At 37.7% G+C, this 13,811-nt stretch overlaps 1 protein-coding gene across 1 annotated transcript in view; it reads right to left on the minus strand.

Annotated features, from left to right (window-relative positions):
• Positions 1-12,364, minus strand: part of dysf (neuronal PAS domain protein dysfusion) — a 123,594-nt gene extending 111,230 nt beyond the window's left edge. The window contains exon 1 of the mRNA XM_089254957.1: positions 12,055-12,364. Coding sequence (XP_089111083.1) covers positions 12,055-12,092 — 38 coding nt within the window. The 5' untranslated portion in view covers positions 12,093-12,364. The remainder of the gene's footprint in view (positions 1-12,054) is intronic.
• Between the last annotated feature and the right edge of the window lie 1,447 nt (positions 12,365-13,811).

Below are 13,811 nucleotides of genomic sequence, written 5' to 3' on the forward strand. Positions count from 1 at the left end.
AATCGCGTAAAGTGGAGTGAATTTAACATGGGAAAGATAGGGATGGGGGTTTGTTTTCTTCAGAAAGACTAAAAAAATTAACCCAACAAAAAAGGAACCTTTTTAATGAATTAATTATTCAAACTTCGATAATTAATGAATAAATCCCGTGAATTCAGGCAATATGAATGAATTAAATCAATACTTTCTTTGTCTTCACTACTTCCGATTGATTCTAGTGAGTGTGGATTTTTCTTTCTTAAAGAGCCTGGTATGATAATTATTTTTAATGAAGCAGTGGAGATTCCGTTGACAAGCAGGATTTTTCGTCTCTTTATAAAATTTCAGCAGCAAAAAAAAGAGCAATCCGCATATTTCTCGCAAATATGAAAATTCTAGTTTCGCTGGAACCGCTTTTTTGGGTTAAATTTCTCATTGCATTGTCAATGTATTACCAAACGTTGTTCATCAGAGATCTGCTGAGCTGTATCTGAGAATTTTCCTCATATATTTGTCTCAGCCACATAATCAAATTCAACGTATTTCGCCGTCAAAGGATTTAACTATATTATATCTTCAATTTGCAAGCCCATTTCCAGGATTAAACCCCAAGCCGAATTTTCGATTGGAATTCCAAAAAGCTTTTGAAAATCACGTTATACTGAAATTTCGTAAAGCGAAAGCGCGTAAAGAGAGGGATACCTGTATATGGAAATTCACAGAAGTATATAACGTATTAGAGAGAGAGAGAGAAATGAATGCAGCGCTCCCGTTTCAACGCGTCGCAAAGTAACTGAAGCGCCTGAGCAAATAGTTAGTTCCGCCGAATTGACGTACCGTTTCGCAGAAATTGTGACAGACGTTGGTCGATGAAATGTGTTTAGCTTAGCCTTGTGATCAACTGCAGTCTCGAGTCATATCATCCGGTGCTCTCTCTCTCAATACTATAAAACGTCCCTTGGAAAAATCATTTCAAAGAATAGTGAGATAATCTTTCAATTCAAAACATCAAATTTTTTATTTTAAATGCATATATAAAATTTTATTGATGCTGTCCGTAGTAGAAATCCAACAGCAACGTTAATGAAACCTAAATAGAAATAAAATTTAGAAGGGAAAAAAATTCTTGGAAGTGCATTTTTTCTTCCTAAAAATTCGATTAAAATCAATTGACAAAAATGTATTCATAAGTTTGTTTTTTGCTTATTATGTTTGCAATTTCACGTGCCTTCTCCCCCTCCCCTCTGAATTTATAATTTGATTTTGATTTTTTCACAGCACAATTCGGTCACACAAGCGTGATTCTCCCAGTGCTGTAGTTTTCAACGCCATGCCCCGCCGAGTTCTTTGATGAAATACGTTTAGCATAGCTTGCTTGGTGGCCCGCTGTCTTCATTGAAATTTTTTAATATAGCCCGTACGATGTCAAATGCTGAAGACGCCTGCCCTAACGGAAATTGATAGTAGTTAATTGCCTGAATTAGAATAGACTACGTCATACATTCTCAGCCGGCCAAATCACTCAAGCGGACTGCGGCACATTTCTAGATCACTTCAGTAACCTACGGCGCTGTTTCAGATCACTTAACCCTTTCACGTACAGGCTTTTTTGAAACAAATTTGGGTGATCTCTATTCGACGAAAGAAAAAGAAAGAAAGGGAAAGAAAAAATGGATGGAAAAGCTAAAAAATACTTATAATAGGTAAATAGATGAGAGAGTATAAATTTGGGGCTTTCGGATGAAATATTTCGTCCGTTATCGGAAACGAGTTAAGTAACATACGGCGTTGTTTCACGTCACTTAATTAAGTGGCCCGCGACACGTTTTCGAATCAATGAAGTGGCTCTCACTCTGTTAAAGGTTGAACCTCCTTGGACTAAGGCATAGGCGTGAGCAGAATTTTCTCAAGGGGTGAGGGATTTCCATAATTTTTTCTCCTGAAGAAGAAGGGAGAGGTTACATTCTTTCCTGCAAAATAAGGGGGGGGGGGAAAGGATCTCTCGCGTACGTCAGTGGACTAAGGTTATGGTTATTCAATAAGAGGAAATTTAATTTAATCATTTTCGCATTTTTCTGATTTCTGTCTTTGGTTCACCAATTTAGGCCTATATTTTGCAAATACGGTGGATCCCACTTATAACGTTCCCATTTATAACGTTTTCCCGCTTAGTACGACTAATTTTCGTGGTCTCAACTATAAGAAATTCTTATTAAAATTTCCCGGTTAAGACGTCATGACGGTTTTTGAAAACATTATAAGCGGGATCCACTGTATATAGAATAAAAATAAATTATATATATCCTTATGAACACGTACACTTATTGGAAAATATAAATTTCGAGTTTTTTTGGTTTTTTAGAGTACAACAAAAATAAGTATTCATTGAGGAGCTTATTTTCAAAAGGAAACGCATCCGTTTTTGCTAAATTTACAGTAGAAGTAAAAACCTTTTCCCCTCCGGAATGGACTGCTTTACAAAAGTAGAAAATAGTCCAACAGGTAGCTTAAGGGAGTGGTATACGAATATTTAAACATGAAATATGCTTCTTGATCAACATTTAAGGGAGTTTTATCTACATTTGAATTTCGGAAATGTTCCATTTTAAAATAAAATTAGTGGAAATTTTACCTTTGGTTAAAATTGGGGCTGGTCAAGTTCAGCCATCTGTTGATTGCACAAGGTTTTACCTATCCCACAGGAAGGTATTAAAGTAAAATTATATTAAAGTCCTTACACTGCCCTCTCGTCATTAACATAAGAAATGCAATCATTTTACAGCGGAACCTCAAATAACTGACACTTTCGTTAGCGGACACCTCCACTCGTAGGTGTACGAAGAATTTTCTCGGGGAGGGGGGGGGGGGAGAGTTCAATTTTTTCCTGCAAATCCCTTGGGGGTTTAACCCCCCCCCCCCCCCCCCGGCACACGCCAATGCCTCCACTAACGGACACTTTTTGAATTACCTCAACGGGGCTCGATATATTTTACTACCTCGTTAGCGGACAAAACTTTAGGTCCCGTGGGTAACCGCGTTATTGAGAAGTTCTACCGAAACATACCGAAGTGAATGAACGAGGTGGTGAATATGTTCCCTTTTGATAGAAACGACTAACTTTACATTGTTATTTTTACCAAAAATATCCATTGGAATGAACCCTGTTGCATAATCCGATAGAGCTCGTCACAAAGATTCAAAAACCGTTGGAAAATGAGTTTCGGAAAAAATGGAGATTGTGTGTGTTCCCTTTTGAAAATAAGCTCCTCTCTATCAGAGTTTTCTGAAGAAAATTCCCCCACCCCCGTCCCGCACTAAAATATTTTAATCACGGAAAGTTTTCCCTTTTTTTGAATACGTTTGTACTCGAGAAGTTATAAAGATAATAATTTGTCACTGCGATGGCAGTAAAAATTCATCATAATAAGTTACAGAAATCGTGTAATAAAACAGGTATTTTTGCATTTCAAAAAATATTATAAGCGTTACAAGCGTAGTTTTTTTACAAGCTCGTTATTTATGTTAAGAGTTTTAACAGATTCGTGTTGCTCGGTAGCCTAACTGCATATAACGAGATGGCTAAATGTTTGAAAAATGATCGGATTGGAATAAGTTACCTCTTTCTTTGAACACAACAGTGGATTTAAAAATTTAAGTAAAAATATGGAATATCAGGGTCTTCAGGGGTAGCTCGAGAAGTCCTGGTCATATTTTAAAAATTAATAACAAATCAACCAATTGACTAAGAAGGTTTGCACTAAAATAGGCCTACTTAGCGTGGAGTAGAGGTTTTTTTTTTGTTTTCAAAAAATTTAAAACATGTTCAAATTTCAAACATAGGTGGCGAAACACAATAAAACGAAAAAACACGACATAATACATAAAATGCAACACAAATAGTGCATAATTCATGTTTAAAGCCGGGATTACACTATAAAAGTATGATAAAAGATATTTTACATAACTTGAAAATCAACCAACAGTAGTATCGGTTACATTCGCACAAATGAAACAAATAGGCTTTTTGGTTTTTTTTTCAAGTTTTGTAAAAGATCTTTTATCAAACTTTTGTAGTGTAATCCAGTTCTAAGGCCGGGATTACACTATAAAAGCTTTGTAAAGGCTTCTTTGATAAAACTCGAAAAATGCAACCAATAAGATCACCGGTTGCACTTGCTCGAATGTAACCGATGCGCTTATTGGTTGCATTTTTCTAGTTTCATAAAAGTTCATTAACAAAACTTGAAAAATGCAACCAATAAGGTGATCGATTGCATTTGCTAGAATGTTACCGATGCTCTTACTGGTTGCATTTTTCAACTTTTATGAAAGAACTTTTATCAAAATTTTACAGTGTAATCTCGGTTTTAGGAAGGTATTACACTATAAAAGTTTGGTTAAAGTGCTTTTATAAAACTTGAAAAATGCAGCCAATAAGGTCACCGGTTGCATTTTCTAGAATGTAACCAATAACCTTGTTGGTTAAATTTTTCAAGTTTTATAAGAGGGATTTTATCAAACTTTTACAATGTAATGCCGGCCTTAGACAATTTGCGTTACATAAAACTATTACATTTCAATGTGAGTGCCGTTTAATAACTCAGGTTACATCTCAACTAGTGAAAGAGTGAAATATGGTAGTTTTAAGGAACGCGAATTGACGTGTAATTATGCACTGTTTGTGTTACATTTTATGTGTTATGTCGAGTTTTCAATTTTACCCGAGAGTGAAATTTGAACCTTTTGTTTTAATTTATCAAAAAAACTCTAGGTCACGTGATAAGTGCAAACCGCACCTTTATATGTCCGTTGGTTCAGGGCCGAAACTAGATGCTTGGTCAGCCGGAACAAGCACGCATGTTGGCGCCCCCAGTAATGTCGAAGGAGAGGTTAAAGGATGAAATTCGAGCCCCCATTAGTCCAGCGCCTGAGACACCAGCCCCCCCCCCCCCGCAGTTGCGGGCCCTGAGTTGGTTGATTCGTTGTAAATTTTTAAAATATGTCCATGACTTGTCCACCCTTTGTAATTTAAAATCTTAACCTTCCAAGCGGTTTTCTAGTTTCAGTTTCTCCCCGTTCACGGGAAATTTTCCTCCGACTTTTATCAAGTATTTGCGTATTTATCTGACATTTCTTCTTGACTTTTGCCAAATATTTTGCATTTCTTTTTGATTTTTCCTGATTTTCCAGTTCGCTGAGAACCCTGTGTAAGTTTTATAATATACAAGTTGTAACTATTCCATATTCATTCGTTATCTCAGATATTGTTCTTTTATTTGTAAAATAAGGAATATTTTTTTTTAAATCAGCTTTCGTATTCACGCGATACCAGAATTTTATGTTTGTTCCCCCACGTTTTTTAATCGTTTTCGATTGCATTCATTCGACGAGTGTTGTTATTCGAATTTCTGTCGCTTACGGTATAGTTGAGGCATGTTCAACCCGTTGCTCGCGAGCATCACGGTGCTCGTTTCCCATTTCGTGCTCGCGAAAACTTGATCAAAGTTCCAATTAAACACCTTGTTTGTACAAATAGCATTCAAGGATTTAAATCATCCTGACTTCATGCATTTCAGAATGTCAAACTTGCCGTAAGTGTGCTCTTCTTTTGATGATGGGTACAAGCAGTGCTCGTAACTAGAAAAATGTTGAAGACTTGTGCTTTAAAGTAGGAAAGTGCGGGTCACTTCATTCGTTGGAAAACGTGTCACGGGCCACTTTATTGGTATAAAAACGTGTTGTGGGCCACTTAAGTGATTTGGAACAGCACCGTATGTCGTTTACGGTCTGTGTAAATGTGCCGCGAGTCACTTAAATGGTCTGGAACTGTGCCGCGGTCCACCTAGCTGTTGTGGAACTGAGCCGCGGGTCATTTAAATCATCTGCACATATGCCACTTGGTTGATCGTTGCAAAATAAGGTTTGAGGCCATGGGACATGGGTCGAGCATATATGCTTTAGAGCAGTGGTTCCCAAACTTTTTGGCCGAAAAATTATCGGCAACACCCTTCCACATAGGCCGATCACATGTCCTGGTTTCCTGGGACATTCCTGTTTCTTTACCAGTAAATGTGCTGTCCCGTAATCACTTTTCGGAACGCTTGTTTCGGTTTTAATTAGGCAATAATAGCTTTTAACGATATTCAATTCTTCTTTAATATCATTAATATCACATAAATATTTATTTTGTTTCTTGATGCACTTGGTGTTCCTTATATACAGGGTGATTATAAAAAAACTATCCCGACATATGGGCCCCTAACTATCATACCATTCACAGAAACTGAATGAAATTTTGGCATAAGGTATATTGATGTATGCGCTCAAGAATGATATGGAAAACAACAGTGTCACTCTGACAGTTACGGTTACAGTGAGAAAATTTCGAATGGTAACACCAAGCTTTTTGTATTGGAATGTGATCTCCATTGTGAAAAACCCTAAATAGCGTTCGAACGGCAACTGTGGCATGAAAATCACCGGCGGTAGATAGGCTAAAAGTGAGGGCAACCAATAAGGACAGAGAAGCAGCATAAAATAAAGCATTTTATTGTGTTTCACAAATTTTCCACTTGACCTTGTGGAGGACTAATCAGGCTGGGATCTCAGCCAAAGAAACGGTGTAATTAATGAAACGAACATTAATGCTCTGGTGCACGGCAAAGTCCTTTTTACTTTTTCCTTGCCTAGCTCTGGGGATTTTCGTGCTACAGGTACCATTCCAACGCTATTTAGTGTTTTTCAGTATGGAGATCGCATTCCAATACAAAAAACTTGGTGTTGCCATTTGATATTTTCGAAATTTTCTCACTGTAACCGTAACTGTTAGAGTGACACTGTTGTTTTCCATATCATTCTTGAGCGCATACATCAAAATACCTTATGCCAAAATTTCATTCAGTTTCTGTGAATGGTATGATAGTCAGGGGGCCCATATGTCGGGATAGTTTTTTTATAATCACCCCGTACATAGTTCATTAGTTCAGCTGATAAAAGCATTTTTTAGTTTTGACATATTTTTTTAAAAATAAAAATGAGTTTCTTATTTGAATGTTTTTATTTTGGGAAATCTCTCGCGACTTCCCCCCCCCCCCCACCCTCTCCGTTCATTGACTTGGCGTGACCCACACTCTAAGAACCACTGCTTTAGAGCTTCACTTCGATTGTAACGACGCAATTCTTCGATCCTTTGGACGTCATTATAACCGAGTTTGACTACTACTACTTAACTGTACACGCACCTCGTACACATTCCTCTACGGAATTTCTAATGAACATGCCGGAATGTGCGTGTATGTGTTGTGAACCTAAAGTGAAGTTTGTTTTTGTGTAATTCCGAGTTTGATTGTATTTCCTGTATCGTCATTTTCGTTGCTGGTATTTTCAATCCTTGTAATCATTGACTATGGATAAACAAGCAGAAAAAATAACAATAATTCTAACAAATTAAGAGTGAAATCTAAAATAAAATATTCGCACTTTCTTCATATTTTCGTCTTGTATTCAAATAGCGTCGATCTACCGAAAACTAATGGCAATCTTTTCTTCAATTAAAATTCGACTTCAAAAAAAATTGACTTTCAAATAATAATTTCTCTGAAGGATTATGAAATTCGACTTCCATCACATCATTAATCTTTCAACTTCCGCACAAACTAATCTTTAGAAAGAATGACCCCGTGCTTATTTCTTTTCTTTTTTCAGACAAAAACATCAAAGAAAATAATTTATCCTCGTTCTACCTTTTTAAGAAGGAAAAGATGCGGTAGAACGAATGTGACAATAGCAGTCAGTGATGGTCTTTCAAATACTCTCTTGGATCACGTGATTTCGAAGGGCGTATTAAAACAAAAATGCCGTATTGAAATGAAGAGAATCGAAATATTAATCAAATCTAATATGCATTTGTGACAGTCCGTTGATAGACTTTGTCTAGATCAGGGAGAAGAAAAATCCGCCGCTAATAACGACTAATAATGAATAAAAACCCAAATTATACAAGTTCACCTTGAGCTCGCGCTCTAACGAATTTATTATTATTATTGGATCGTATCCTGCTGAGTTTTTACCTTTGGTCAAGGTCATACACACCTCATGAGTAGGATGACTCAACTAAATTTTTGAACCAAATAAAACGTGCAATTTTCCCTCTGAAACGCTCTCTCGTCGGAGATCGTACTTGGTAGATTGTGAAAATGTTACCGTTTAGCGTCCGCTCATAGTTCGGCCGGAGACCCCCCCTACTTTCGGTCTCTTAGGCCGAGATCTCTGATAAAACTTTCCCTAGTACATAAATTTATATTGTCAGCCATACACACCCCCCTTGCGAAGTGAACATGAGTTCAGCATTTGAGAACTTTTGTTTCGCAACAAATTTACACTACGCTTTGCTCATGACCAACGTATTATGTTGGTCTTACGCATATGTCAGAGCTGTCATGAGGGGTGCTCTACGGAGTCTGGAGACAAACAGCTCCCGGTATAGGAGCCAAAATTAGAAGCCCAGCTCCAAGTGTTGGAGGCCACGATCACAGAAGGGGTGAGACATTTAAGACATTAAATTGGACAGACAATAAGTAGTACAGTGATCTCTCACTTATACGTTTCTGTCACTTATAAGACGATTTTCTGCACTCCCGATCAAAGGTATAGGTAAATGATGACTATGCCTCTCTCACTTGTACGTCTTTTTCTTCCTTGTTCCCTTGCAAAGACGCATAAGCGAGAGATTACTGTAATTAAGACAGCGATTTCTCGAACAGTGCGCGGTTAAAGTGTCTTGAGAGTCGTCAAGGGTGAAACTCCATTCTCGTTCTGAAGAGAACCACAAACGCGAAAGGTTTGGCAATCCGTGACCTACATGAATATTCACTTCGAAAAACAGAGATCGCGATGCTTAGTAGAAGAAGCTGTATGGAAAAACAAATATTACGTGTATGTTACTTTGTTGTTATTTAGCATATTAAAATGTACAGTACGGCCTACTAGTGTTTTAAGCAGTGCCGTCTTAACGTATGGGCCCACCCGGAAGCCTCAAATGCAGAAAAAAACCTCATGGAAATGAAAAATTTTCAAACTTCTCAAATTTTTGACAGTCTAGGCCAAGACCGTAACTAAGATTTTTGCCACCCGCGGCAAACATTATTTTGCCACCACCCCCACAACTTTAAAATTCGAAAATTTTATGACACACGGTGTTCTTTGTTCCTACCTAAAATTGCCGCCTAGAGCAGTTGTCCCCTCTAGTTCAGACCCTGGTCTAGGCTATGTAAATTGATAGGTGGGCTATTTCTAGCAAGGTGGGGAGGCGGAAAAATCACTTTGCCCAGGAGGCTGTGATGCTATTAATACGGCCCTGGACTTTTCCCTCAGAAAATGCCAACGCAATGTTCCAGAGATAATTGGGTGCAACACGAGTAATCAGGCATTACATGATCAAAGTACATCACATGCATGCACACATACATCAGAATTTTTTTGGTATTCATTCAAGTTTTAGCAATCAAAGACATACAAGAGGTTTTTTTGCCCCCCCCCCCCCCATCCGTCGATCTGGGTCCTGCGGTGGAACCAAGGGAAGGTGGTAAACGCTGAACTCTACCTTTTGCATCCCTTCGGTCATTCGATCAACATGAGATGGAAGCACCAAAATGCATGTGTATATTTCCTCGACTTTTCTTCTTTTACTTTTACAAATACAGTGCTCATAATACCAATCCATTTCCTCTTGGCAGTGATTCTCAAACTTTTTCCACCACGGCTCCCTGTGGTGGGAGCCTTACCACCCGTGGCTTTGGGAGCCACAACACACACTTTGAGAATCACTACCTTATGACAATGCAATACTGACGGTTTAACCTGATCAGTAATGACAAAAAAGTAAGAAAATGTCAAAAAGTGAAAAAATGCTAACAAAAATTTCCAAATTATGAATGTCAAAACTGAAGAGCAAGGGCGTTTGCATTTGCAAGGACATCAAAATTGCATGCAACATTGATTACTAAAAAGTGTGCCGTGGCAACTGATTGTGCCCGACCTCAATGCGTTAAACGATCAGGTGTATTATTATCTGGTTGCAGCTCCGGTATTAACCATTAATGAGCTTAGTACTGTAGGTACAGTAAAAAATCCGAAAAATCCGAAAAGTAAATCCGAAAAAAGGAAGTGTAGTGAAACCGCTATATATTATATATATAAGCGAGTTATTTATCATTACTAGAGCGCCGGAAGTTCGGGCAAAATGCCATAAATGCCTTTTTTTGCCTATTTTCAAACTTTTTGGAAAAAAACGCCTTTTTCGAACTTTTCCTGCCATAAATGCATGTTTTAACACAGTTTATTAGTTAATTTCAGTGGCCATGATCTGCAAAACTTGAATATTTTGATCATTGAAACAAAAGAATTGCTTACTCAAAAATTTATTTTCTAACTCACGGTGTTAGAAAGCCCCCGCCCCTTTTAGTCTTACTTAAACTCGAATAAGTAATCTGAAAGATAAGGAATTTGGTGTTGCCATGCAGTTCACTTTGCTTTGATCGGATGATGTTGGACGTGAATGATTTTGTTTTAGATTAAAGCAGCCCATGTTAGAAAAGAAGAGGAAAATTAGAAATTTGTTTCTCCACATGCTTCACATAGCACGTGTCTCGCTCAGGCAACGGACTGCATTGTATATGTATAGCTGACCGATGACTGTCCCAAGAGGTCATCGGTTGACGTCATGGCTCACACAAGGCGGAATAGGGGCAGACAGGGCTCTGGGGGCCTCATGTTGTTTTGGTTTCGTTTTTCACGCCATAAATGCACTGCAAACAGCCATGACTGTATTTCACAAACATATTTAGTATTCCATTAAATTGATCAGAGTCACCCTAGGGGGGCCTTCGCAGGTGCGGCCACGCAGGGGCCCGCGCTTGAAGGAAATCCACATTACGTGATAATATAAAAATTAATTAATTTTTGTACATCAATAGAATAAGGCAGCTATGTTTCAAATAAAAATGAATGATAATTATTATTAGAACAAGAAATGATAATTATTATTAGAACAAGAAATGATAATTATTATTAGAACAAGAAATGATAATTATTATTAGAACAAGAAATGATAATTATTATTAGAACAAGAAATGATAATTATTATTAGAACAAGAAATGATAATTATTATTAGAACAAGAAATGATAATTATTAGAAAAAGAAATGATAATTATTATTGCACAAATAATGCAAAAAATAAATGAGAATTATTCCTAACTAGAACCCCATTCATTTTCCCCATCATTTTCTCTACGGGCTCTGTGTCTGGTAATGGTGGCCCTGGAATTGATCTAATCCTGAAGGTCTACTAACATTTTATTTTGGGCTTGAAATCAATATTACTTGTATAATAATGTAATTATTGTAAAATGTAATTAAAACAAGTAGATGGGTTAAGCGCAACCAATTTTTCAGCAAGTTTTTGGACCCTTAATACCTTAGTTTTCAGTTATTTTACCTGCCTTCCATAAATTATAAATGCCTATTTTAGGCATTTTTAGTGCCTTAACTTCCGGGCTCTAATTATTACTCTGACACGCTTAAAACGCTATCAAACGACTTTGATTTAGAGAACCACCTCTTATAATCGAAATTGTCGCACCAGTAACCATTTCTAAAAAAACCCCCGTGGCATGGGCTTGACCGGAAAAGACGAATCGAGAGAAGAGAGAGATCGAACACGTTCATACCTTTTATATTGCGGTATTTTTATTAAACTGTTACTTGTTTTCTTTAGATGTCGTGATGTGTTGAGCATTGCGTGCACCGAGAAAGTGGTGTTGGGGTGGGTGGGTTTGGAGGGTGATTGGCGTGCGCTGAAGTTGGTTGGCAGCACGTGTCCTCTCGTCATGACCAAATAATCATCATCAGGGATCATGATGATCAAGGGGAACATGTTGTTAAAACGCTTCGGCAAGGGAGGGAGGGAGGGAGGCACGCGTGGAATATCTGTCACGCGTGACGGACGATTTTTTCTCGTTATGATAGTAACGGAACAAATTAAGAAGCTACTTTTTTTTCTTCTTTTTTCACTCACCTGCACATTTGGAGGATGTTATTCGTGTTGGCTAACATTGGATCTTTGCGATGGACTTCTCGCGTTGCCCGATACTTTTCACCTGATGAAATACAAAACGAGCATAGAACTTATCCACTGTCCATGAGCTAATGGATGCGCGCGTCGTTCCCTTCAGAAAAATGCAGCGACGACACAAAAGAGGAACCGAATGAGACGCGAAAACAAAACCGAAAGAACCGAATACTATTTTTGCGAACAAATAAAATGCCGAAGAAAAGGCTGCAACAACCACCTGCTACCTGCAGTGGCCGACGGCCGTGTCTCGACTGAAAGCGCATTCGGCGCGCACCGTTCTGGGCGGTTCCCTTTACACCTGTTGCGGGCCTAACGGCATTGGCGGGACGCTATGCTTACGTCATAGTTGAAGGGCGGCACGACCAGCTATCAACAGATGCGTGTGCCACTCCCCATTGGGATAGTCCGCGCTCCGTACACACCCGATTCCAATAAATCTACAACTTACAATTTTGTTTGCTTTCATAAAAACAACTTTACAATAATTTTCTTTGCTGTAGAAAAATTTTTGTTCGATTCCTGTTGTTGTGGCTGTGTGTGTTAATAAATCTATAATTTTCCAAAAAAAAAACAGATCATATTGACGTGTGCAGACCTACCGTAATTTCGTGCGCATAATCCGCGGATGCTAATTTCGCTACTTTGAAAGAAAAAACAAATGTCATGGTATAGCATAATCTACAGTGGCGTACAATCCGCGTTTGAAAATTTCGTTCATAAATAACGAAATTTTAAAAAAATGGACGGGTTTGTTGCTCACGTTTTTATGTACAAGAAAAAGCGTTTTATGTACAAAAAAAGCTTCAGAGAGAGAGAGAGAGAGAGATACGTCATCTGTAAAAATATTTAAAAAAAATAAATTTTTTTCAAATTCATTTTTTAAAATTCCAACGAGACAGTTTTTCATAGGCTTGTGCTACGAATGCCATTCCCGTAATCAGTAACGTCTTGAAGGTTGGACCCAAACCAAACAAGGGCCCCCAATGTTCCTCCTCAGTAAAGAAAGACAACATAAAATATTAAAAATAATTTACGAACGCAACAAACAAAAACACCTTTGAAAATAAAACGCTATAGGGATGATCATTTACGGTGAGAGCTCGTGTCTTTTGCTTTCATTTTTTTTTTTAACATTTTTTCATTAAAATGTTCCCCTGAGTTTCATAGCTTCCTGATAAGTAATAAAAGCTGCAGAGAGACAACTTAACAACTTAATGCACTTCTAATTTGCACTTTTTTCTTTCAATGCAATAACCATTTTGTCCCTCATTGATTCGTGTATTTTTGATTATCTTCTGTTTTTTCAATCCAATTCGTAATAATCTAAATTTAAAGCTGTATCATCAGCGAATGAAATCAATTACCAGTTAGTTTCAGCTTACAGAAGTCCTTTATGTAAATTAAAAATAACAGCTTCCTCAAGGGCCTCCCCCTCTTGACCTGGAGAAGGTAACCAGTTTTTTAAATCAAATGCTCGGAGAAGATTGGCCTGGAAAAGGTAATCTTTTATTTTCTGATTTATAATTACTGCGCTCTCTCTTGATGTCTCTTGAAGTAATAAGTTTTAAACCATTGAAATATCTGTCCTCGTACTAGAGCCGCTCTTTTTTTGGGGGGGAGGGGGGGAGGACCAAGCATTTAGGGTCACAATAATTTCTTTCATAAACTCTGGAATTCTGTATTTTCATTTAGAGAGGAAT

Source organism: Pholcus phalangioides, unplaced genomic scaffold (genome assembly GCF_987345545.1).
Source record: "Pholcus phalangioides strain wild (caught in Gottingen) unplaced genomic scaffold, Ppha-v1.0 ptg000042l_1, whole genome shotgun sequence".
Classification (NCBI taxonomy): domain Eukaryota; kingdom Metazoa; phylum Arthropoda; class Arachnida; order Araneae; family Pholcidae; genus Pholcus; species Pholcus phalangioides.